The sequence below is a fragment of the Vitis riparia genome, chromosome 11 (assembly GCF_004353265.1).
Source record: "Vitis riparia cultivar Riparia Gloire de Montpellier isolate 1030 chromosome 11, EGFV_Vit.rip_1.0, whole genome shotgun sequence".
NCBI classification, from domain to species: Eukaryota; Viridiplantae; Streptophyta; class Magnoliopsida; order Vitales; family Vitaceae; genus Vitis; species Vitis riparia.
Genome location: NC_048441.1, coordinates 11,528,665 through 11,555,649, shown reverse-complemented (window position 1 = coordinate 11,555,649; position 26,985 = coordinate 11,528,665). Strand labels below are relative to the sequence as shown.

Sequence of the window (26,985 nt, the reverse complement as noted above, 5' to 3'; positions counted from 1 at the left end):
TTGTGGAACTGGGCCAAATTGTATTTAGGTGTGGAGGCTTTCTCTCTTATAGGCTTCCTGGAGTGGGTAGCATCCACTTAAGGGGAGGTGAATCTTTTTGTCTTTGTTTTTTGAGGCCTTTGCCGCCTTGTATATCCCCTGTATGCTTTGTGGCTTTTTGCCTCTTTATTAATGCATTTCTTCTTTACTTATCAAAAAAAAAAACATTTAAATTCCTGATTTTAGATTGCAGTCATGATATGCTCATTGATTTTTCTCTTCTGTTTTCAGGACTATATTTGATGTTGATATTGATAGTTTTGAGGAAAAACCATGGAGACATCCTGGTGTTGATATATCTGACTTTTTCAACTTTGGTTTCAATGAGGAGAGCTGGAAACAGTATTGCAAACAACTGGTATTAGCATTTATCATATTGTCTACTGAATAATTGAAAACAAGAAGAGGGCCTAATTTTAAATTCTTCAGGAACAACTCCGTCTGGAGGCTACTATGCAAAGCAAGATTCGTGTTTATGAAAGTGGGCGAACAGAGCAGGTAAAAAATTGCTTTTGCGTGTGGAAGTAGTTCAATTTTTTTTTTCCTGGAAACAACGGTTGGGAAATTGCAAAGAAAAAAGAAGAAGAAAAAAGTAGTTTTTTTTAAATTTTTTAATTTTTTATTTCGTACTGCTTTCATTTCAGGAGTATGATCCCGATCTGCCACCAGAACTTGCAGCAGCAGTAGGTATTCATGATGTTTCGGCTGAAAATGGAAATCTTGGAAGGGCTGATGTTGGACCTAGTGATTTAGCAAAAGCTTCTGCTCGTGTGCGGCCACCAATTGTATGTACTAGCTACAGAATCCAGATTTGCATTTTTATCAGAATCTTGATTGATTTTGCAAGGAAATATATGTATTTTTTTCCCTTTCTTTTCCTTTAGCTCTCTTTATTTCACAGTGATTACTCATAGGCTTAGATGCTAAATGCTACTCTTTAGATTATTGAGTTTATTTGCTAGATCAATTTCCAGTATTAATGGTTAAGGATTTTCTACCAGCCGACTGGGAGAGCAATACAGGTGGAAGGAGGTTGTGGTGAACGTCTTCCTTCTGTTGATACTCGACCCCCCCGAGTTCGTGATTCTGATGCAATTATTGAGGTAATCAATCAAAACGGTTCTTTACTGTAGTGATTGTAATGATCTTTTTGCACATGTTTATATTGTATATCGGCTTATGGAATGGAACATAAATTTATTGAAGATGTTTGGGCAAACAGATTACGTTGCAGGGCTCTTTAGATGATGATTCCCCTACAGGGAATGGTGCCCCAGAGCCACCAGACAATGATCTTCCTAGAGAGGATCTTAGAGTAGGCAATGAAGTTGAAGATGATGCGGCACAGGAAGATACTGAATATTTTGACAGTTTTTCAACCACTTATAGTGGTAGGAACAGGGAGCTGGTTGGAAGAAGTGCACCTTTCATGAATTCCCTTCGTGATGACATGCCTGGAGGAGATGGAATTCTGCCCTTCCCTCCAGAGGCACCTGTTCAGTATCGTCCTGGTTCTAGGGGGCAGGACCCTGTACATCCTGGTGGGAACTTTGGCACTCCTCATGAGGACAGGTATGAAATACATTTGGACAGATGTTATATGTATCTCCAATTATTTATAAATCATAAATCAAGGTATTTATTGTGGTCTCTAACCTGAAGCTATCATGCTTGTGCAAGCTAGGGAATCAAAGCAGCAGTCCCTTGTATCTAATTTTTTTTTTTTGTTCCCCCTTTCCCTCACATAAATATTTGCCAAGTTTCATCAGAAGAGTGTGTGCTAATTAATGCTCAATTTTTATTTTTATTTAGTTTTAATGAACAGCTAAGGCATAATCCTCTGAACAAGTGACTATATGTTGAAGAAGTTAAATAGTTATGATGAGCAATCATTGGCAAAGCAACATTTAGAGGGATGGATGATGTGGGGTAGCATGGATGGACATAGCTGCCAAAAGCAAGCCATGCATCCATATTATCGTTGTTATGCATGAGCTATCTCCTCAATAAACATTACAAATCGGCTTGTCTTTCATGTGTGTTAAAAAAAAATCTGATATATGGAATATAAAATATCAAGTGATGTAAAAATAAATTTAAAATAGGTATGGGAAGAAATAGAGGAAATGGGTTCAAAGTTACAACAACCATAATACCAATTATTAGATTAGGATGAAGTTGGTCACTATATTCTTTCTCTTCCAAAAATCTAAACTTTTAGCATGGATTGGCCTTGTAAAAAAAAGGATACTTTGTTGTTTCAGTGGTTTTCTGCTACATTTTTTTGGTTGAGTTGAAAATGTTGATGTACCTACAAAAGTTTTGCAGATTAGTCAAACTAGGAGGTGTGGTGTGGTTGGTATTTTGTGGATCAGTACCCTAATGTCATCCTAAGATTGTACCTCCTAGTATGTATCTTGTTTTCGTCCACTGCTCCTCCAATGTTGCTGCCATTGGGTAAAGTGGAGTTCAAGTTATTGGAACTCTGAAGGAAATGATTAGTGGTTGGAGGTCCTGCCTGAAGCTTCTAAATGGAGCAAGCTATTAGGATGTCAAGGCCAAATCAGCGTAATCTCTATTGTTGCCTAATTAACTAACAGTTTACCTTTTTGGGTCAATTGGTGGTTTCATCTAGTGTTGGAACTTTGACTTTTGGGCAGTCATGAGTTTGAACATAGCTGCTCCTTTTTTTCTTTGATTTATTGAACATGTTTGCAAGTATAAGAAGACTGCACTAGGGGTAGATGTTATGGCTTTAGTCCTAGCCGGCTTGATGTACATTGTTGGCCTGTTACCTAACAACTGAAGTGTTTGTATGTAATCTTGGTCTTGGTCTTGGTCTTGGTCTAAGTCATGTATAGATGTAAGACCTTTACCTTTAATCAACATTTTTGATTGGTTGGGTTCTAGATGAGGGCTGGTGAGTTTTTTGTGTCACCTCTTCTTTTTGTTTTTCCCTTTAGGCGCCTCTTGTATATCCCTGTATACTTTGGGTTGCCCTTTAGGCACCCTTTTCTCTTAATATATTTTTTCTGTGTGATTATCTAGCAAAAAAATAAAAAATAAAAAAATAAAAATTATAGACCATTACCTTCCTTCCCATTGTCTGATTGTGTTGACATTGTTCTCCCCCACCTTCCCCAGGGAGCATTTGGCTTTTGATAGCCATTTTAACATCTTGCTGCTGTATACTTCTTTTGGTAGCTTTTCTCTGACTGTTACATGGAATAGAACCTGGGACTCTCTATCTCTACCCCATCTCTTGTTACTTACACTTGTCCGTAAGGGCAGCACCATGATCCAACATGCACCTTGTATGTAAATTTTTAAAAAATTAAGGGATCTGTTTAGAGAAGCAGTTTGGCAAGTCTGGTTGTAAAACCTAGCGTTACTCTATAAAATGTCGAAAAGTGGTCAAAGCAAGACATTCCAGCATTGAGGACCATAAGATTGCCCTGCACAAATACATAAAGAAACTAGGTGTGATTTATTCAAATAATAGAAAAACACCACTACCAGTCTACCACCACCATCATCATCATTGCCTGTCTCACCTTTTCTCTAATGCCCTAACTCATCCTTGTCTTTTCAGTCTCTTCATTTGAACTGGCTTGTTCCACCTTGATTTTCTGATGGTCATAGCAACTACTCAGGCACTCACAATATTTTCTCTACTCTCCAGATTTGATGTGATTTCCTAAGTATTATTTATTATCATCATCATTGCTTGGTGGTCCTGAAATCAAATCATGCTTGTGATGCTTTATTACATTCTAATGTGGGAAAACCTTGGAAAAAAAAGGTAAAAAGCAATGGCATAAAATAATTAATATGCGGCTTCTATGGGTTGCAAATCATTGTGACACCTGCCTCCCTATTTTTTCTCATCTCTTGTGGTTCTTGTATCTTTCTGTTCAAATGCTGACATCTAATTTTTCTTCCCATTCTAAAACTTATTAAATAAGCACTTTGTTGCATCTTATATTTCCAGTTTTGTTTCATAAATTACATTTCCAATTGATGGTTGTCATGCTGGACACTTTGTTTACATGACACCCTCCTCTGTCCACATTGATTGGACACTTACAAACCATCCAAATTTTATTTACTTAGAAAATGTGTGGACAATACTGTATGCCTTTTCTGTTTTTCGTTCTTGATGTTTCTTTTCTCCATTACATTATAAAGTTATTACTTTGGTCAGTATTTAACTGTTTTGGGTTCTTCCACAATTATTCCACCTACATGAACAAACTCAGCACTGATAAGTATGCTAGTTCAACACAGTTGATTTGTGAATGCAAACATGCACATTTATATACAGACATATGAGCAAACATAGACACATGCAATGAGTATTTGTTTGTGAGAATGCGTATGAGGAAGGTTTTCTTCAAATTAGTTACACCTTTCCATATGTTCATTCTGCAATGGTGATGTTGCATAAGAAGGTGGTGATAATGATATTGAAATTTGGCTTTTGAACCATGTATCACCTTAGCAGTATATTTTTCAAAAGAATTAGTAAATGCTGACATTTGATTCTGCTATTGTTGTGTCTGATGCATCTCATGTAATGCTTCCTTGAACCATACTTTGGGTTGGGGTTATGCATGGCCTCATCAGGTACTTCTGTGGTGTATTTCAGTGTATGGGGCCTGTTTTAGACTATTATCTATCTAACATTTTCCCTAATGATCCTCTATCGGTTGCCTTCTTTTTTACTTGGCATGAATTGTATGCTAATGAAGTTGTTTGGAGGGATTTCTCTTCCTTTGTTGTAATTTTTAGTCCACTTAAATAAAGCAGTGTCTTATCCAAAAAGGAAAAAAAAAAAGTTTACTAATGAGGCTAGAGTGGGGAATAGCTCAACATTGAAGTAAAATTTTTTTTTCCAGAAAGGTAAAAATTCAATGTTATTAAAACTAAGAAAAATGTGGAATTACAATTTTAGTAGAGTTGAAGGAAGATTCTAGTTAACATTAGAGACTTAATGTTACAAATACATGGGAGGGGTATATGTGATGTCATCATTGATGAGGAGTAGAACAAAGGAAATGTTGCACATAGAATTAAAATGGAGTGGATGAAGTGGAAAGGTGCTTCTAGAGTTTTTTGCAAGCTGAATATACATTTAATATTGAGAGGAATAGTTTCTAAGGCATCTCTAACTAATCATCTTTTATGTTGCAATCTAGTTGGCTGTCGAGGAACATGTTTATAAATTGTGTTTTTATGAAATGATAATGGGATGAATTGAGTGGCAGGACAAGGAGATATATAACTAGAAATGAATGCATCAGTGAGAGTTTAATGGTTGCACCATTTAAAGGCATGATGGTTTTAAGTTGATGGAATGTTTTTGCCATGCTCTAAAAAGAGCACATGGTAAAAGGAGTAATATAATATGTATATGAGTGGAGCGGAATGTACTGCAAGGACAAGGGAATAGCCAAAAAAATTGTGGTTCTAGGCGGAGGGAGGATACATGAAAGCATGTGATATCAATGGGAAAATTTTCTGAGTGGTATTCTGGAACAAGATTATGTAGCCAACACTAGAATTTTGGGGCAAGGCTTTGTCGAGTTATACAATAACAATAACCTGAGGTTTCCTAGATCAGATTACTGGTCTATTCTTGTATGCATTGATGTTATCCTTGATTTTTTTCTGGATGCCATCTGAAATTGGCAAGATATAGAGGCTTCTAGTCCTAGATGGTTTTGGATAATTGTTGACTACAAGCTTTAGTTAGTCCCTGATGGTTTCTAGTCACATTTTGTGCTGGTTTGGTGGTCTAAAATTTGTGTCCTTTGATCGTTTTATCATCCAATTCCATCTTGCAGATAAATTATATTTCATGTATGCTGAGATTTTTTTATTGGCAAGTTATCATCTTCAATTTGTTACACAGTTTCCTACTTCAGGGAAATTGCATCTGAACTCAACTAATAATTTGAGCTTTTCTTGAACTTAGGCGTATTCGTGGAAGAGCACATGGTAAATCACCCCACATGACTCCTATTCAGAGTACACGTGATAATAGATTCCTTGATAGCCAGAAAGAAGAATCAGTTGAAAGCATGGATGTTAAGGGCATGACATCATCTCCTGTCAGAGTTGCTCCTCCTCGGGAGCCTAGTGTTGAAAAGAAAGATGCTGTGCATGATGAAATTGAGCTGGCTGATGGAATGGAAAGAGAGGAATTGACTTCAGATATAATTGTCACAACTGATACCTCTAAAGTTGGAAATTCAGTTCAATCCGGGAAGAAACAAAAACTAAGTTCTCGTGTTGAACAACCTCCACCCCAAGAACTTGATGGTGGAATTGTGCTGGCTGATGGAACCTCTGGTATGGAAAGGGAGGAACTGACTTCAAATACAATGACCTCAACTGATGCCCTTAAAGATGAAAATTTGATTCCATTCGGGAAGAAACAAAAACTAAGTTCTCGAGTTGAACAACCTCCACCTCAAGAACTTGATGGTGATGAGGACTTAAAGGCTACAAGAAGTAGTGAAAATAGCAAAGCAAGATCAGAAAGCAGCAGAGATCTTCAGAAGTGGCATGATGGTGGTGAGGAGGAAGTTATTGAAGATGGATCTTCTGTACGCATGGGGAACAGCAAGAGGCACCTTGACGAAGATGAACAAAGCTTCCGGAGAAAAGATCGTGATGGAAGACAAGAGATGGAAAGAAGTCGCATGGTAGTAAAAGGGAGAGAGGATACTTATCCTCATAGAGACTGGGATTCTATCCCGAACCATCATTCACATGTGAAAACTGATAGCTTTGACAGGCGAAAGGAGAGGGACAGTTCTGATGGAGGATGGCAACGGAGAGATGATGATCTGCATGGTAGAAGAATTCGACCTGAAGATGCAAGGAAGCAGGAGCGTGGTGATGAAATGGGATCTAGGCACAGGAGTAAGGTTCGAGAGAGTGAGAGGAGCAACAAAGATGAGCTTCTTCATTCAAGAAAGCTGTTGGACAATGGCAGTTGGAGGGGCCATCAAGATAAAGACATGGGATCACGACACAGAGAAAGAGATGATAATTTGAAGAGTCGTTATGGAAACTTGGATGACCTCCATGGCAAAAGAAGAAAAGATGAGGAGTATCTAAGAAGGGACCATGCTGAAAAAGAAGAGACCTTGCATAGCCACAGAGAAAGTGCTAGTCGTCGGAAACGAGAAAGGGATGATGTTTTGGACCAGCGCAAGAGAGATGATCAACCAAGAATAAGAGATAACCTGATGATCACCATTCTGTTAGGCACAAAGATGAGGGCTGGATGCAGAGGGAGAGGGGGGAGAGGCAGCGGGAAAGGGAAGAGTGGCATAGGCTCCGGCAACCCCATGAAGAAAATCTTTCAAAGCGGGAAAGAGAAGAAGGAAGAGGAACAGTAAGGAGTGGGCGAGGTGCAGAAGACAAAGCATGGGTCAGCCATGCTAGGGGAAAGGACGAGTATAAAGGCTCTGATAAAGACTACCAATATAAAGACACAGGGAGACACAGCGAACAGCCTAAGAGAAGGGATCGGGTAGAGGACGAAAGTTTTTCACATCATAGGGGACGTGAGGATGTCTATGCTCGTGGAAGTCAATTTAGTAATGAGGAGAGAAGATCAAGGCAGGAAAGGTCAAGTGCTCGTAATGATCATTCTGCCAATGCATCTGATCACCAGAGGGTGCACGACAAAAAACATAAAGAGAATACAAGGAAGAACAAAGAATCTGAGGGTGCTGATATCAGCACTTTGGGCCCTTCAAAGAGAAATCAGGAAGATCACAATAGCCAGAGAAATGAGACGGTATGTTCCATATCCGGACACGAGAGCATAAAATTCTGTGGAGATAATGAGAATGTCTCTTGAAATGTTAAAATATCAGGAAATGAGCCAGTAACTCCAAAAGAAAGAAGGAAAAAGTAAAAGAAGCTACTTAAGAGTTGGCACATTAGCAATACAAATCTGTTGCTTAATATGGTGCTTAGTCTTGAATAGGGAAAACCCACAAACTTGTTTTGATGGGCTAATAAAACTTTATTGAAAATCACTGAGCAACTCAAGTACATTGGATGCATATGCATACAAAGATTGTCTAGGCAACCAAAAGCAAAAACAAAAAACAAAAAGCTATACAACCACCTAAAACCCAACGAAACTCTAATCATATCCCTTAACCAGCAAGAGAGGAAACGTGGGAGGATTTCTTTCGTTTTCAACACCTAAAACTTCAATCATTTTCCCAAAAAAAGAAAAAGAAAAAAAAAGAAAAAAAAAATCATAACTATTTTCTTGAGGTAGGTGTTTAGAGGCTGATTAGTCTTTTGGGTTCAAAAGATGGTTTAATGCATATATTATATCATATAGCATTTTTTCTATTTTTCCATATCATGTATTGTATAGTATTGTATCATATATATATATAAACAGAATGCAAATTATATAGAATTACTATGCATATAGAATACACACAAACAAGAAGTATGTAAAATAAGTATAGCCAATTTCATGAGAGCTACTAGGATTTAAAGAGTTAAACTATTTATACCATATGATAAACAGTTTCAAAAAGTTTAATTTAACAGAATATGGGTTTGAGGCACAGGTTCATCATAAAGTTCACAAACATAAAGTTTATGAATTTTTACTTTAAAATTCTAACTAAGCATGTATACTTATGTGTTGTTGATATGTATGTATTTAAGTGTCGCCTCCAAGGCTTTAGCTTTTCATGTTTGTTGCCATTCCTTCTCCCACCAAAAACAAAAACTCTGAAAGGAAAATAATAATAATAATAATAATAAATATTAATTTAAAGTTCTTATTTACCATCCTTTACAATGCCAACATTCAAAACATTCAAATGAAGTTACCTAATATTTATTGAAAAACTAAACATGAAAAATATTCCATGTTGCATTATTTTACTGAAAAATTACTTTACTTTCAATATTTTTCATGTCTTTGACAACAATTATATAAGCTTTTTCATGCATTATTATTTTACCTCTTTCCTTTTTCTGTTCAAGTACATTTTAAACAACTAATGTAATCATTCTTTTTAGAAAAAAAATTTTGAATTTGATTTTTCTTAAAAACTATAAAAAATAGTTAAAGCCATACGTATCATTGTATCGTGTACCTATTGTGTATTGTATATCTTAACATACACTTAAGATGACATATGGACCAATGTTGTATCATATCTTGTATCGTAAGTTCTTGACACTCTCACTTTAAGATACTCTTATAATACATGCGGACCCATGTCGTATCATATCTTGTATCATAATTTTTTAGCAACCATGCTTCAAACCTTTATCCCTTGACCAGAGAGTCTTGGTTAAAAAGGGCCACTTTCGGGAAGTTTAGGTATCATCTGTTTATTGGATCATTGTTCTGACCAAAACGAGATGAAATCATTCCAGTTCTCTGAATTTGAAACCTTGGTGGCCAACAAACATTCCTTCTGGAATTATTTATGAAAAGGTTAGTCTAGATCAGTCACTGGCTCATTTCCTATTTACATGTCAAGGGGCTGGGATTTGAACTTTGTGTTCTTTGTTTTCAGAATGTTCATTGCATCTATAGTATTAGCATGTCGCATATTCAGGAAAATAACTTAAAATTTTTATAATACGGCTTACCCCTCCATTGAGCAGGTGCTGTAATGCAAATTATAAAAATGTAAAACAATTAATTTGAATTTTGAAATAGAAAATCCTATGTGTCATCATTGGTTTGCTTGCACTATTCCTTCTCAAGTTCTGGTGTGCCTAGGAACCTAGGTGTTGAGGTTGTTTCCCCAGAGATAGTTAAGGTTGAAAACCAACCTAAGTGTTGAGGAGACTGCTAAAACCCAGCCCAATACAACCTTGAGTAGAGATGTTCAACTCAACCTCGTGCTAGGTCAGGCTAGATAAGACTGATTGGGCTACTCAAGTGATAATTGATTTTTTTAGCGCATATCTCATGTTAAAACCGAAGTCCAAACATGCAGTCCCTCATACCACTGAATGGTGCATGCTGTCAATGAAATCCGAGGAAGAAAATTTTCTGTCCGTCAAAAATCCTGTCTATACATACAAAGATCACAGGACAATTTCATGTAGCTTTCCTTTTGAATTTTCTCATTAAACCTATTAAGCTCCTTCCAAATGCACAAAGCTTAGCAAAATGTGCTTGTCCTCTGTGTCTTCCTCTTTTCAATCTTAATGGACTTTTTGTGCCAGCTAGAGAACGTCTCACTCACCCTCTCAGCACCAAAAATATCGAGCCACTGAGCAGGGGAGCAAGAGGCAGTCGACAGTCTGATTGTCCTTCCTGAACATAAAACACCAATTAGAATAGTTTATCGAATTACCGCCAGAAAAATAAGTGACTTTGGAGAGAAACTTTGGTGTTTTGAACAACCTACACTCGAGGCCTAACATCCTCTCCCCAGAGCACAGCCCTGAATTCATTATCTTTTGCGATCTTCTATGGCGAAAGGTCCACCTTATCCTGCTTACTTAAACAAACCAGTATACATCTGCCACCTAAAGGGCATCATCCATCTCCAACTCCCAATCATAGAACTTGGAGATAATCCTTGGAAGCCAAATTGAACACAACAATGGGCAACTGTAGTGCCTCTATTGTCTGCAATTCTGACTATTTCTGACAATTTGATTTTCAAAGGCACCTCACCACACTGCTTGTCATGCCAAAACTTCACTTTTTGCTCATCCAAAACCCTTTCTGCTTTGGGAGGGTTGAAATAATTTGCATCAAAATAATGGAACTTGCAATGAAAATAATTATTAGTTTATTCTCAAACCACATGAAGTCATCGGAACTAGATTTCTTATGCTGGTTGTAATGATTAAAAATGTCCAATTGTATTGGAAACCAGTTATTATTATTTTTTTCTTCACATCTAAGATCTAACATATCTATATTCTAAATTCGCAATTGTTTAGACACGATGTGGTCCGAGTCCGGTTCAACTTGCTCAAGTTGTAAACCTATGTTAGTCTATGTTTTGGTGTCATGCATATGCCTCTGCGTACTCTTCTAAGTGTTAGCAGACTAATACAAAGCATTTGTTTCTCTGTCAAACTCTCATTGGACATGGAAACTTTGCCCAACCAACCTTTGGTTGTCTCCTTGCCACTCGCTGTCCATGTTTGCTGATAGTTTTGTATCTTCAACCATCACAAGCTGAGTAGTTAAAGGTTAACCAACTAATCCACTTTCAGAGGACTTCAGCAAAGTGACTTGATAAGGCTTGTAACTGAATCTTTGGGTCTAACACTGTTCAAGTTGATGTAAGAACGGCATAGAAAATTGTAGCATGGAACATTATGTCCTTCTCAATTTATTGTTTCAAATACACAAACACTGGATTTTCCTGGACATTTTGGAATTTAGTTTTTCTTTCATTACAGAAAGGACCTAATAATGGAGTGCCCTGCCCTTGCTACACTCACGTCATTTTCTCTAGGAATTTTCATTCTGTTGTTAGGTTATTAGGATAAGGTCTTGAGGTTATGAGTTACACTCACAATTTATTAGAAAAATCAAATAAATAATTTACTACATGAACTTTACACTAGGCTTGGGAAGGGAACACAACATACAGAGATGGACGACAGGCAAAAGGTTTTCTAATGAATTTCTGAGTCATGTAGAAAATAAGCGAATCTTTCTTGTATTTATTTTTACTGGGTTGTATTTAATGTTTTGGCCCTAGCATCAGTAGTGTTTCATGCTGACTTGAATTGATCATCTATCAACTGAGATCTTTGACAAGGCTTTCTGAGTGAAATTTAGTATGCTTTGCTTGTTTTTATTTGTTTTCTTCTTTTTTTTTTTCCAGATAAAGGTATGACTTGCTTGTTTTAGTGAAATTTTCTTTTCATCTTTGGCTAGATATTGGTTTTTTTGGGCTTTATATTACCATGCCAGATCTTTCTTTGCATGAATGCTTTGTTCTTTATCTTTCTTATTCTGTTTGTAATTTGTTGGTGAGAACTTTTTATTAGTAGTTTTGTCATTGTAACTGTAGCAAGTTGCTTGGAAATGTATAATGGGAAATTTTTTTAGCCATAGTTCCATACATTCTATGACATTTTACGTTTGACATGGAAAATCATTCAACTGCATAGGGGGCTCCTAGTATAGCCCCTATGAGACCATTCCTAGGCTTGGCTAGGCATTTTGGAAAATACAATAGTGAGGTAATTAGTTCTCATTGTCTAACCTTGATTTCAGATATGTTAGCGATGCAGTTCTTTCTTATTGAAGATGTTGGATCCAACCTTAGATTTCACATTACACTTCTAAACTGATCTCTCTACTGAATTCTTGAGCTTTGTACTTAATCTTCCTTGTTGTAATGACTTGCTTTTGAGCTGAGCTTGCTTTCAGTGCAAACTTAATTTATTTCTTCTGAGTTGCTATTGATTTGCAAGGATGACATTTCATACTACTTATTTAGGCAAATATGTTGCACATTCTACATGATTACGAGCTATTTATAGGGTTTCAGCTTTAAAGCTGATATGCCATTACTTAAATGGGTAAATATCAACAGCTTATGGACTGGTCTTTGGATATTCGGTAATAATCATGGTTGTCTCTGAATTTATTCCTCACTCAATAATGCTTTGGTTTGAGACACTCCTTGCTGTTATATGCTGTTTTATGGTGTTTTTCCATGTTGATGGTCACTCCTTGCTGGGAAGTCTACCCCTCTATGACTGATATATGCAGGAGGTTCCCATGCAGAGTTTTCATTTTCATATTTATTGTTTCATTTTTATTTTTAGGTCATCTCGAAGGGCACAAGTGAGCAAGGAAATGGTGAGCATGAGATCCTGGTGCACCGTCAGTCCAGAAAGCATAGGGAAGATGCATCTTCAGATGATGAGCAGCAAGATTCAAAGAGAGGGCGGTCCAAATTGGAGCGCTGGACAAGCCACAAGGAGAGGGATTACAACCTCAATATCAAGCCATCTTCGTCCATAAAGGTTAAGGAGATCGAGAGGAATAATAGTGGTGGATCTCCATTAACTGGCAAGTTTCCAGACGAATCTGCCAAGACAGTTGAGGCTGTTGATAGCCAACACCATGTTGAGGAAAAGGATGCTGGTGACCTTGAGATTAAGGATGCTGATATGAAACCGATGGAAGATCGTCACCTGGACACAGTTGCAAAGTTAAAGAAACGAAGCGAGCGGTTCAAGCTTCCGATGCCAAGTGAGAAGGAAGCTGTGGCTGTTAAAAAAGTGGGAAGTGAAGCACTGCCTCCACCCCAACTGAGACTCCTGCGGATTCAGAGATAAAGCAAGAGCGCCCAGCCAGGAAAAGGAGGTGGGTTGGTAACTAAATGTGAAGTGAAGGGGCCAGTTTTAATTGGTCATTTGTCACTACTGCAGTTCTGGGGAACTCCTGCTCAGCCCGATTCTTTGTTCTAGACTCTGAAGGTCTGGTCCCATTGTGGTGCATCATGTTTAAGGTTGCCTTGTGTAGGGCCCCAGAGATTGATTGCCATATGACCTCCATTATATAATCTTGTAACCTTTCTGCTGCTGCTCTATACTTGGTTCTTCTTTATGTTATGTATATACTAGTGAATGTAACATTGAATTGGCCATCTGTGTGGCACACAATTGGTTGTCTGTCGGAGTAGCAAAGCATCAATCCATATTTTGTTACACAGATTATTGGGGGTGCTAAGAAGGTCCTACACAGCATGGCCAGTTGTGCCAACAGGATCTCTGCCCTAACCGAGGGTGAGGCATTAAGTCTGACGCTGGCTGCTTCTTCGGGCTGCGACTGCTTAGAGGTTCAAACAAATGTTAGAGCCCAGGAACCCGAAGGCCAAACTCGAAAGGAGGATGCCCTGATGCCCTGATGCCCTGATCTGCCTTTGCAGGGGATTTGAATGAACATTATAATTTCATTTTTGTTATATGTAGTATGTATTTTTATTAGTCTTTATCCCAGTTTCCCTCCCTTGTATGGAAGAGAAGGGGATCTGAAAGTCCCTAGTGTCAGAACTTGGGAATTCCTCTATCCGTTTTAAGGAATATAATGGAATGAGATTTCAAAAGAAATTAAAGAAAGAAAATTGTATAATTATGGGTCTGAGACTCGATTCATATGTTGCAGTGAGTCCATGGGAATCCCAATCTGGTGTTTAAACTAGAACTTTCATAGTTTTCCATTATTCTAGAACACTATGAAGATTACCTATTTTCAAGCGATATACGAGACATGTAGAATAGTTGCCTAGAATCTTCCACACAGCTCCAAAAACTCTCATCTATCTTTATCCTTAGAGATCAGTATATCTCTTTAATAACTTCCCAACTCTATGCAAACTTACGTTAAGGATAATTTGAGTAGGGTGTGTGACAGTCAACTTTCATAAGGAATGGTTGACTGAGACTGATATGGGATCTTAGTAATGTTAGAAGATGTTAAGTATTCTAAACATTTTTTTCAAACATTTTTTTTAGGTTTGATTGGTAGTGAAATGTTGTTGATGATTTAGAATCAATCCATGTTTATTAGCACTTGGATTGTTTCAAGAGAGTCAGATGTTCAAGTAGAGTGGTTCAGTGATTTGTGTCTAAAGCATGCCTCTAACTTTACTCAATGTTAAGATGGGTTTATCAGGATGTTTTGAAAATTGTTTCTCTATCTAGGTATAAAAATTAAATCTTAATTCCTTATATTTAAGTAATATGCTCCTAAACCCTTAATAAATTTTGGACCTTTGGTTTCTAATTTATCATAGGTGTGGAAGATAATTTTTTACATTGCCATAATCCTAGGGAAAGATAGCAATTATGATACGATCACAATGAAGATAATGTCTAAGGTATAGTCGCAATGACCGGGGTCTTAGAATTTATGCAAGTGGTAGTGTTGACTATTATGATTGGTGCAATGTGGACTACATATCATTGATAGAGGTTGATGAAATCAAAGAAAGTTTAAGGTAGTGTACTTAAATTCATGATATGAACAATGATGTTGAATTATGAATAAGGTAGTTTAAATATATTTTACATATCCCAAACCTTGGATAAAGTTTATTGAAAGTCAACAATCTATCATGGTTGGTGTAAATGAAGTGGTGAATAAGATGTTAGAGTAGATAAACATGTTTTGAAGAAGGTGAGAAGATGAGGAAGACAATGAAGATATGAATTTTTTTCTTCCATGATGACTATGAGCAATCGAATTATAGTAATGATTTATTTGAAGTAGATGTAGACTATTATGTTGAATTTTAGTATTGTTGCACTTATGCTATTTAGCTCTATCAACTCGTCTTTAATTGACTTTCACTTATCTTTTATTGGCCTATTTGTACCAAACTATATGATGCGATGGAGTTCTCCCTTTTAAGAGATAAAACAATTATTACTCGATAATTACATCTTAACTTAGGAAAAGATTTTTGACTAAACCCGTATCTCTTGATGTATTTGATTAGATGCTTGCTTTTTATGGAAGTAGTGAATATCATAATCCTAATGATGAAAATATTGAAGAATTGTTCTTTGTAAGGACTCAAAAGAAATGAAAAAATTGTAAAGAAAAGTTGACTTAAGTGAGGAGGTGGATGCAATTGAGCTGCAGGGCAAAATAAAGATTCTATTTTGGAAATATCTTTTTTTTTTTTAATTTTTAAAAGCTTTATTTGAGAAGTATTTTTTAAAATAGTTTTAAAAAATAGTTTTTGAAAACATTTTTTTTTTTTAATTCAATGCTTGTAGAACAAAATATGTTTAATAACCTAAAATGTTCTTATATTATTTTTTATATTTTTAAATACATTTTGAAAATAATTTTTCCATGTATTACTTTATTTTTACTCATTCTTCATATTTATATAATTATTTTTTAAAACAACCATAAGAAAATAAATGAAAACAATTAAAAATATTATTTAAAAACATTTTTTTAACAATTTGTTAAATATATTTTCTATTTTTTGTTTTACAAATAAAAATTTATTGTAAAAAATAATTATGCAGTATATTGTATTTAACCTTAAATTTATGTCACTAAATATATGACATATTAATAATAATATACTATTATTGTTAATTTAAATAATAAATTGATATACTAGAAATGTTTAAACATAATAATTGAAGACCTAGATAGATAAAATCTAAATTAAGAATTTTAAATATTCTAATAACTTATCAAGGTTTTTTCTTTTTATATTTATAAGTAAAAAAAAAAAAAAAAAAAAAAAAAAAACTTCAAATTATTTAAAAAGAAAACATAAAGAAAAATAAAAAAATTAAAATCTATATAAAAATAATTTTTGATTTAAATCTATTTTTTATTTACCATTTCTTTTCCTTTCACTTTCCTTCTTTCCCTCAAGCTATTCGGAACCAAACATAGCATCAAGGAAGAATGCAGCTCGCGACCTGAGTCTCCGCTACGCCAATTCTCCATTTTCGCCGGAACCTGCCGGAACCTCCAACCCACATGGTAGCGTCTCCTCCTTGCGCATTATTATTATTATTTGGGTTTTCTCGTGCTTTCCTTTTCCCTTTCTGTCGTGCATCTCTGTTTCGACCGGTTATGAATATCCAGAAGCCGGAAACGAAGACATAGATACCAAATCTAGGGCATCCAAACCGGGTTTCCATGGAATTGAACCTAATTATTGATTGGGGATAAGGAATGTTTGTTTAGTTGAAAGTGTGGTTCTGAATCATGGATAGCTGTTTTGGAGAATGAGAATAGGGCTGTTTTTTAGAAATGCATTGAATATCTTGCAAACTTGGATGAATTCTGCATTCCAATTGATCTTATGGTAGGTTTGGAAAGTATTCGCTTCTCAGACAAAATAAACCGTAGTTTCTATGGAAGTATTTTCTAGGAGAGTTTCTCGGCCAGAACTGATATGGTTTATGCATTGAAACTCGGAAGTGGGTCTGAGAAGGAGTGTGAAAATTGAGGGATTTTGGTATTGATTGTCATTTGTTGATTTGGGCATTTTGACAAATGGGAGTTGTTCTTTTGTAAACTGTTGACTGCTTTTGCTTGATGCAGGTATGATTGGGGATTCCTTCTAACCCCAGCTTCTTCTTGACTGGAATTTTCTTCTGCATCCCATTTCCCATTGATTAAAATATTGATTTTGGATCATATGTGCTTTAGTAACAAATCGTTATTTTGATTTACTGTCGAAACTTTATTTTCAACTTTTTGCAGGAATTTGCTGGTGGTGATTCCTACTTGATCCTGCAGATTGTTCATCGATTGGGATGGATTTGGTTGTTCAGAACTATAGTGTGATGCCCAGATTCTAAACAATTAAAAACTCCTTTATAAAAAACCTCAAACTCTAACCATAATTTTGTACTCCCAAAACCCTGATGTCTCTCCCAAAACCCCCACTTCCTAGGATTGACGTTGGTCTGCCTTTAGCCTAGATTAACTTCAAGTTAAATGGAGTCTGTATCGTTCTGATTAAAGAATCAAAATCAGGGGTTTTCATCAGTACAAGCTTCAGCTCAACTGGCTTTCCCTCAATGAAGCGATGAAGGAGAAACTCAGTCTTTGAGAATGTGGTGTGGTTTTAACAACTAGAAGGAAAAGAAGGAAAGCCTGCCTGCAGTGGAGCTAATTGGGCTGGGACGATTGGCGAAAGAGAAGGCACGAAGGCTGTCAATGGGTCAGCGAAAAAGGGTTCGGCTTGCTAGGTTGCTGGCACTGAATAGGCCAATTTGGTTGCTGGATGAGCCATCAGTAGCATTGGATGATGAAGGGGTGAAGAGTTGCGGGAGTATAATTGCAGAGCATAGAAAGAAAGTGGGGGTTGTGATCGTGGCAACTCATTTGCCAATCTAGATTGAGGATGCCATGCAATTGAGGCTGCCACCAAGGTTCCCAAGAAGGATGACTCATGTTGATATGCTAGATCGATCTGATTGGATTGCTCAAGACATAATCGGACCGGCTAGTTCTTGCAAATTTTGCAATGTGCCTACATATTTTTAAAAAAACTGTTCTTCAGAATTATTTTAAAAAATACTTCCTCTCCTCTGTCTACCTGATTGGAAACCCATTCATCGGAGAATCCTCAAATGGTCACAAAATTCTGACGAAAATTTACACTCGACCCAAATTAATATTATGCCCAGCCAAACTCAGCTAATAGATTGGGCTTAGACCTGAGACCAGCTAAGCTGTAGCCCATGAGTTGTGAAGAAGGATTGCAAGGGAGGCGCGTGCCATTAAAATTAGACCAAAGCCAATGAATGGCATTCTTACCAACCTAACACACAGCGTTCACATAAATCTCCCTTTTTCTTAAAAAAAAATTAAACTAGTAAATAAAAGTAATCAACAAAGCCGCTACGTCAACTCGCACTCAAAGATGCCCTTCCAAACAAACGGCCACCTGCGCCGTTAAAGAACACCTCAACACTTTCAGCGGTCAGGTGATTGCCTTCGTAACGGAGCTTTTAACGGTTTCCGTTGCCTACCCCCCACAAAAAAACCACCTGAGTCAATTCGAGTCAAAGCAACCGCACCACTGCTCTCTCTCTAATCTATTCCGAAACACACAAAATCCGAAACCCATGTCCCAACCGCGTTTCGGATTCGGACACTAAATAAAATTAAAATTAAATTGGAGTAACAAAACCGGACCTAGCCGCTCGAAGCCTTTACCTTCTCTCCGAATCGGCCATGGCTGCGAACCAGAGCTTTGAAGCTCCCGAAGCAGAGAAGGCTGAACCGAACCCCGAGTCTGATTCGGGGTCGGATTCCGACTCGTCCGAATCGGGCTCTGAGGACGGAGAGGGACTCAGTGACTCGGAGGGAGTTGGAGCTGCTGAGTTGGGAGAGCCTCGTGAATCGGAAACCCTAGCTGTGGCTTCGTCGATTACGGAGAGTGGTTCGCAGTTACTCTCAGGTACGGTTGGTTCTCTGGCACGAGTTGGTGTGTTTGGTTGGGTTTCATGTGGAGTTGGTGATTTTTATGGTTGATCTGGTAGGTTCGGCGCTCAATTCCACTTCGCAGTCGCTTGCCTCGGTTGAATTCAAGGTAGTAGTTCGATTTTCTCCTTCATTTTTGAGTTGTTCATGGATGCTTTCAGCTTCTGAAAATAATCATTGCGAGATTTAGTTGGAAAAACGTAGAAAAGTTAGATACAGTTTCAACAAATATAAATAACTAATATTTTTATATTTAATATTCTGATTCTTTTCCAAGCATATGCTCTCTGCAGCCATGAATAGGCTAGTTGATGGTTGTCCGGTTTCTTGATCCCTTTGCGTAATTATTAAGTATTTGCTTCTTTATTTTATTTCATCTGTTGTTATATGAGATATTAGTTCAAATTGGGAAATTGATCGAATCTTTGTGGTTTGAATTGCTGTTGCTGCGGGACGGTTTGTTAGGGAGGTTATGGAGAGACTATTTTTTGTTTCTTTTGCATACCATTTGGCTGCTCTGAGAGGCAGAAGGATAAAAAACTACAACTTTGGGATCCTAGATTTCCATTATTTAGGAACTGAGAAAATGAAATCTCTACTATCTAATCACTTTTGACATAATTTGGGAAACCAAAACAACAAATCATATGTGGATCAGTTGGCAAGCTGTGTTGCCTTGTTGCTAGATTTATTTGTAGGGGATTGTTTAACGCCTTGAATTTTTTACTGGTTTCTCGTTTTTGTCCTTGGGTTGGGGTTTTTGGTTGTAATTCTATGCTCTTCTTTGGTTATATTCTGTAATCCTTTTGAGGGAACAACTAATCCTTCTTTGTATTTTCTAGTTCATATAAGAACTGTTGCCTCTGATTTTTTCTTTTTTTCTTTAAAAAGAATAACAGGACACATAATTTTCAAAGTTTTATCTTCTACTTTCCTAAATTGTCAGCAACCAAATTGAGGGTTGTGTCATTGGGCCATTTGTGGTTTCTGTTAGCTGTTGGCTTTCAAGAATCCAGAATTTGGTGTAATTCTGATTGTTGTTGCAAATTTGGAATTTTGTTTGGAAATTTGTAGTGTGAGACATGTTTAGGGGTCTTCTAGCTCTTGATTTGGGAAAAATCATGTAAAGACAAGTGGGTGCAATTTTCTTGTTTCTGAAGAAATCGAAAATGCTATACATTGTTTCCATATTTTTTCTTGGGGAAAACCTAAGGATAAAAAATCTGGGCCTTTGAGTCAGTGAATGATCATTCAGAATCATGAGCATAGCAATGTGATTGAACCATTGGGATGTGGAACACTAGAGGAATATGCATTAAGGAGAGAATTGAAGCAGATTAATTGCTGGTGATAGGAGTGGGACCATTGTGTTATGCAGGAGGAGAGCCATCTTGCAATATATAACCGTTTAATTATGGATGTGGATGTAGAATAAGGATCTCTCTTTTTTCTTTTCTTTTTTTTTTTTTATGAGAATATAGGGATGTTCTTGTAAGAAAGAGATGAACACTGCATCTCTCAGAAAGCTAATGGTCATCTGGGATTATTCATTCTTGCCATTTTTTACATCAAGAAGGGTGTTGTAAAGTACATACCCATGTCCTACTCTATACAACTTGTATCTATGTTAAATGTCAATAATTTTTTTGGAGCCCATGCAGCTTTTTAACACAATGTGGACTGATTTTCTGGGTTAACTGTATTTGGTGATCCGGGTCCACCTAATTATCTTTTGTGATCAATAGTGTTGTGCTAGCATTAGCTTCAATTCAAACATGTTAATACAAGAATACGAAGAAAAAATCATCTGCATGTAAAGGTTTATAAGCTTTTAACGTAGTTCCGCCAACCAAACATATATTTACGAATTAGAAAGATCATTCCATTATACTATAAAGAATATTATAGTAGACAAAAACTAGATATAACTATTAAGTTTTGAAACATCTCATGTTTCCCCACTCCTTATTTCTATACCTTGAACCACAACCCCCTTGTTCCATTGGATGCCTCACATTCTTCCTCACAAATCCATCTTCATCTCATAAGTCTTTTCCCTCATGATCTAGAATATGTATAAAGATATTCCTACTAACTTTCCTTATTTTATAAAAAAACCTAATGTTACAATGACATGAATATGGGAAATGTTTTGTGCAATATTCTTTATAAAAGGGAATGTATACCAATTAGGAATTCGAGATATTTTCCAACAACTAGTTCATCATGGTTTCTTGCTCCCATATTTTTTCTAATAATTGGCAAAATTTCATGTTGTATGTGCGAAAAGAATGATCTGTTAACCATATATGGCAGTTTTCCTCATAAATCTGGCAATCTAAATCTCCAGTTTTGAAGCATGAGCCTCCCTTTGCATCAAATTTGTAGCTGAAACCCTGACTTTCTTTTTTGGACACTAATTGAGATGCATTTTGCATTGCTATGTTTAATTGTCTATTATGCGAGAGCATTTTTACCCATTACATTCAAGAGCTAACATTTTATTTTTCATGCATTGACAAAATTCTGTTTTGATTTTTGTAATTTGATATCTTCTTTCTTTCCCTAGGAGCAAGCTGGGGTGTGTCATCAAGAAGTTCAGACTACTGTAACAGCCCAGACCACTCATGTCCAAACAAAGAAGCAGCTTCAGTCATCTGGTTGTCCAACTTCGTCAGTGGAATTATCACCAACTTCTGTTACCCAGTCTATTCAATCGGCTCCAAGTCCAACAATACTAGAACAAAGGCCATCACCATTTCCAAAGGTTAACAGTGAATGTATGCCAGAAGGGAACCAGAAAAATTCTTCTGACCTGAAAACTATATCCACTGTTCCTTCTGTGAAGACACCTTCCGCAGATGGCTACAATTGGCGGAAATATGGTCAGAAGCAGGTAAAGAGTCCTAAAGGTTCTCGAAGCTATTACAAATGCACATATTCTGACTGTTATGCTAAAAAGATTGAATGTTGTGATGACTCGGGCCAAGTGATAGAAATTATTTATAAAAGTCGGCACAATCATGATCCGCCTCGGAAGATTAACTGCATGAAAGAGGGCAAGCTTTCACCAGTTGGGTCTGTTACAGGGAATAGTACTACAGCTGACCCAGTAAGAATGCTTAATGATTCAGATCCATCTACATCTTCAAAAGAACCTGTACAAGAAACACCACTGATACCTGAAAGAAAAAGGCCAAATTCAGATGCTTCTGATGAGAATGCTGAAATTAAGGTTAAGGAGGAGCATACTGATGAGCCAGAGCCTAAACGGAGGTAAGTTCCCTATGAATTAGTTTCCAATCTTGTTCCTTACAAGATTGCATGCACAACAATCTTTACACTATCAATTTTGCATAAGGTATTTTTTCCAATTTCATGTTGCCATGTCAGCATAAAAGAAGCACCATCACCCCTTGTGACAATTGATTACTGCAATCTAAAAGAACAAGTCAAAAGGAGGACAAAAAGTCATAGTTAGAAAATCTAAATAAAAATTATTCTCAAATGATTCATTTTGATGCTATGATTTTTCCCTTAAATATGGACTGCCTACCATGCTTTTCAATGCACACGCCAAGACATCATTGTTGGAGATAAAGAACTGGTTCCAAATCCCTATTGACCAGCAAAGTTTATGCAATTCTTCAATGAAACATTCATATCTTGTCAGTCATGCACAAATTTTGAGAGACAGAGTTGGTTAACTAAATTAGGAGAGAATTTGGAACTTTGAGACAATTCTATTGAATTTGGCTCTGCAAGTTTGTGGCAGCCCTAGTGGATTCAGAGTATGCTCCCCAACAGACTCATTTAACACATATATAAGGTTTGTGCATATAATGTGGATTAAAGGCAATCCCATACAAGTCAATCTCTTGATAGCCTTTTCCTACTCAAACTTCCCTTCATTTCTCTCTCTAATTTAGTCTATTAGCTACAAAAATGATCCTAGCTTGGTAGAAATGCCTTTCAAAGGGTGGGTTGAGTTTGATTCTTACTGTCGACCAAAAAAAAAGAATTAAAAAAACAAAAAGAAAGGAAGGCTGTCATCTCTTTTCTGCATTCTTGCAATTCCACCTCTGTTCTATCTACTTTGCCTCATTTGCATGGAGTAGGTCAAGTTTAGCTTGCAAAACTAAGGTGGTTTTTGTTTTTTTTTTTTATTTTTTTTTTTTTTTTTTTTTTTTTTTTTTTTTTTTTTGTTATTTTTTTTTTGGTACATATTTTTTTTTCTATTTAGTAAGTTTTAGCTTAGCAAAAAACTAAACTAAATGCTTTCAGCACCAACAAAACAGATGTAATTGACTGTTGGATAGTTATAGAAATCTGGGAAAGAGCTATATGTTTTAATAAGATTCCTTTCAATAATAGTTAGATATATACATGAGTGTAACTGCCAACCATGTTGATGTTTCATATATCTAGTTAAACTTGATGGGATCGATGACATATTGGATCCCAATCCTTTTGCAATACTGATGACATGGTATCATGTGTTTTATAAAGAAAGGGCTATTATATAGGATTCAGTTGAAAGATGTTTCAGGATTTGCCTAGATATGATTGGCTGTAGCATGTGGTGGGAATCATATATAGAAACTGTTCTGCGAGAAGTTGTTCATTTCATGTCAGCCCCAACCAAGTACTTAAGTTCATTAATTTTGTATGTTCATAGTAGCATCAAAAGACAATCTGGCTTCATAACCCCAGGGGTTGCTCCTAACAGATTTAATGCACCAAGATGCTAGGATTTTTCAAGAAAGTTACAAACAACAAATTAGATCCAATGGTAATACAAGTATCAAAGTGGAAGCAAAGTTGCCCCATATGAGTTATATGAATTTTGTTTGTCACCTCTATTCCATGCTTGTACTTGGGGGATTGATTTGGGGAGCATTGGTACTGATACGGCTTTCTGTCCCTTTTTTTTCAATTGTTGAGAAGCAGATCGAAGAAAAGCAGCTTAGGGAATTCAGGTTCTCACTTTAAACCTGGAAAAAAACCTAAATTTGTTGTGCATGCGGCGGGTGATGTGGGGATCTCAGGTGATGGCTACAGATGGCGCAAATATGGACAAAAGATGGTGAAGGGAAACCCTCACCCCAGGTGCGTGCTCTCCTTTATTAGATTTTGTAGAACAAACCTATTTCATCATTGTGTGTGAGTCTGACATTGCTACTCCGAGTCTTAGGCTGCTGCAATATTGGACACAATTTCACTTAGTTTATAGTTTTAACTTTTAAGTTCTTAAAAATAAAATAATATTAGCTCCACATACAGCTCAACTGATAGGTGTTCCCACAATGAAGGTCCTGGTTTCAAGTCCTGAGCTTGCCCACTACCTAGTTCTTCAGTAATGGAAATTAATGTCATTTTCCCGAGTCCTGTGAAACAAGGCCATCGGTTTTCTGTATTATCCAAAATAAAAATAAAAATGCAGCCATAATAGTTTAGTTGCTAAATTTCATGCTTAGACCAAAGAATAAAAAGCTTCCTTCTTTGTAATTTGTTGTCTTCGACCAAGTTGTATATATTTGAAGGCCCAATGTCCTTATTTGACTTCATCAATTGGATGGGTTCTTATTGAGGAGGAGGGAGTAGCCTTTTGTTGTCCCTTTTCCTTTTTTCTAACACCTTTTGGTGACTGTTATATGCACGTCTTGTGTACTTTGATGCACTTTTTTTTGTCACTTTTTATTTAATATTATCTTTATTTACCTATCAAAAAACAATCATGCTTATATAGGCTATATCTGCTTTGATGCAGCACAGCACTTAAACATTGAGTAATGTCGTCTACAATATCTCTATTGGTATGGGTCAAAGTGTGGAGGGCTACAGTTTATCTTTCTTTAAGATTGAGAAAGAATACTAGGGGGGTTTAATGCAATGTTTTAAAGATGCAAGGTTTTAAAGTAATCGGTTGATGAATTGCAGAAAATAGGTTGCTAGGGCTTCTGGATGCAGCTGATTTATGGTTTAAGGTTTCCTGGACAATAGGCTGAAGGGAGAAAGAATATAAGTGTTGTGAAATTAGGGTATAGATTAGACAAATAAAGGAATTATGGCAGGCTTTATTGGCTTATTAGTTGTATGGAGATTTCGAGAACAGTAGAAGGAGAAATTGAAGGAAGAAAGTAAGACTAGGTGATCACAAACTTAGCAAGTACCTTATTACATAGCCAACTACCTATGGATATGACTGGATTCAGCAAACCTATTGCCTTCATTCAGAAAGCCACTTTTAACAACACTGGTCCATCTTTCCCAAACAAATCTAAACAGTTCTTTGAGGCTGATGGTTGAAAAAGTGTGATCAGGTTCACATGAGCTCTAGAGAACTATCAGGTCCTCATGAACTCTAGAGAATGATCTAGTCATGGATCCCTCATGAGCTCTAGAGAACTATGAGGTTCCCATGAACTCTTGAGAATGATCTAGTCATGGATCCCCCACAAGCTCTAGAGAACTATCAGGTCTCCCCATGAAATCTAGAGAACGATCTAGTTATGGATCCCTCTTCTTAATATGTGATCTCAGGAGTCTTAATGAATCAAACTAAGGAAATAACTATGAAACTAATATTTGTTGAACCATTTAATTTTGAAGTCCAACTCTTTTACCGAGTTTGACAGCTTCATATCCTTAAATTTATCTTGTGAGCTTGCTTTTTGTTCTGATCTGTCTTTGGGACAAATTTCCAGGAACTATTACAGATGCACTTCTGCTGGATGTCCTGTTCGTAAGCATATTGAGACAGCCATAGATAACACCAGTGCTGTCATAATAACATACAAGGGGATACACGACCATGACATGCCTGTACCCAAAAAGCGACATGGCCCACCAAGTGCTCCTCTTGTTGCGGCTGCTGCTCCTGCTTCCATGAACAGCTTGCAGTTTAAGAAAACTGAAGCTTTCCAAAATCAAATATCTTCAACTCAATGGTCAGTGGACATGGAAGGTGAATTGGCAGCTGAGGAATTGGATCCAGGAGGGGAGAAAGCCATGGAATCTGCTCGAACTCTCCTGAGCATTGGATTTGAAATCAAGCCGTGCTGAAAACTTAATATCTGGCCTAAGAACAAAAATTAAAAAAAAAAAAAAAAGAAAAAAAAAAAGAGAGGAAAGAACGAAAAGATTAGATCACCAATGGGCCTTTCTGTGAAAATCATCCAGCTGTTTCATATATATTATTGAGTCTACAGGTTTGGTGATTTCTTTTTTCTGTTTGTTTTTTCATTTATTTTCCTTCTTTCCACTTTAGTCTTTCAGTGAACACTTGTATATAGTTTGTATGATACTTGTTTCGAGCAGGATACTAGTTGCAACTTGCGGGACATTATATAGAATTGGCTGGCACCCATTTCAGTATCTTCGTTTTAAGGTGAAACAGACCCAAACAAAAGAGACACAGCTACTCAAGATTCTTACTTGAGTTATTGTAAGATGACTTCAATGGGAACGTTTTAAGACAGTAGCAGCATCCATGGTCTAGGTGGGAATCTGTCTGATTTAGAGTTTGCCATGGTGGATTTCAGAAGATAAAGTTGGATAGTAGATCACTTTAGAGGCCACGTCCGATGGTTGGTTCTGAATGTGGTGAGGGTCTGTGAACCTCAGAAAGACTTGTAATTTACTGTTTAAACAGGTAAGTGAAAATAAAAATGTGAAATGGTAGTGTATGGGTATGGCTGTGGGCAAGTTGGAGGAAACAGACTCAAAAGAGCTGGAAGAACGAATTTTATTGGGCATGAGCTGAGAGAAGTAATTTTACTAGGCAACAAACTCCAAAAAGGTATTATTGACATCTGAATTCTAGGTCATAGTAACTGCTATAAAGATGCTGCATTTTGATTATATATTGTACTATTGGATTGACTACAGGCTACAGCACACTTGATTATGCAATTCGTGTATGGATATTTGGTTGGCGTGTTGAGATGGCATTCATTTCATGGCAA

At 36.7% G+C, this 26,985-nt stretch overlaps 3 protein-coding genes across 7 annotated transcripts in view; all 3 read left to right on the top strand.

Moving 5' to 3' along the window:
- Positions 1-14,151, top strand: part of LOC117924761 (FIP1[V]-like protein) — a 23,370-nt gene extending 9,219 nt beyond the window's left edge. The window contains 9 exon segments of the mRNA XM_034843478.1: positions 271-397; positions 469-537; positions 684-824; positions 1,041-1,142; positions 1,262-1,611; positions 6,017-7,293; positions 7,296-7,855; positions 12,862-13,339; positions 13,342-14,151. Coding sequence (XP_034699369.1) covers positions 271-397; positions 469-537; positions 684-824; positions 1,041-1,142; positions 1,262-1,611; positions 6,017-7,293; positions 7,296-7,855; positions 12,862-13,339; positions 13,342-13,421 — 3,184 coding nt within the window. The 3' untranslated portion in view covers positions 13,422-14,151.
- Positions 13,788-17,926, top strand: LOC117924760 (ABC transporter I family member 1-like). The gene is made up of 3 exons (XM_034843476.1): positions 13,788-13,880; positions 17,288-17,326; positions 17,666-17,926. Exons 1-3 carry the CDS (start codon positions 13,788-13,790, stop codon positions 17,924-17,926), a joined length of 393 nt encoding a protein of 130 aa, XP_034699367.1.
- Positions 16,462-26,985, top strand: LOC117924971 (probable WRKY transcription factor 32). 5 transcript variants are annotated; one of them, XR_004652921.1, is made up of 7 exons: positions 16,462-16,558; positions 17,288-18,995; positions 19,078-19,127; positions 21,588-22,294; positions 23,963-24,127; positions 25,726-26,229; positions 26,339-26,985. XR_004652921.1 is itself a non-coding variant. In XM_034843729.1 (6 exons), the coding sequence occupies exons 2-6, from the start codon at positions 18,770-18,772 to the stop codon at positions 26,081-26,083; spliced, it is 1,503 nt and encodes a 500-aa protein (XP_034699620.1). In that variant the 5' UTR covers positions 16,462-16,558; positions 17,288-18,769; the 3' UTR covers positions 26,084-26,881. The 5 variants fall into 5 exon arrangements, 3 of the variants coding, with proteins under 3 accessions (XP_034699620.1, XP_034699618.1, XP_034699621.1); XR_004652920.1 differs by having other exon boundaries at positions 25,726-26,819; positions 26,909-26,957; XM_034843729.1 differs by having other exon boundaries at positions 23,966-24,127; positions 25,726-26,881.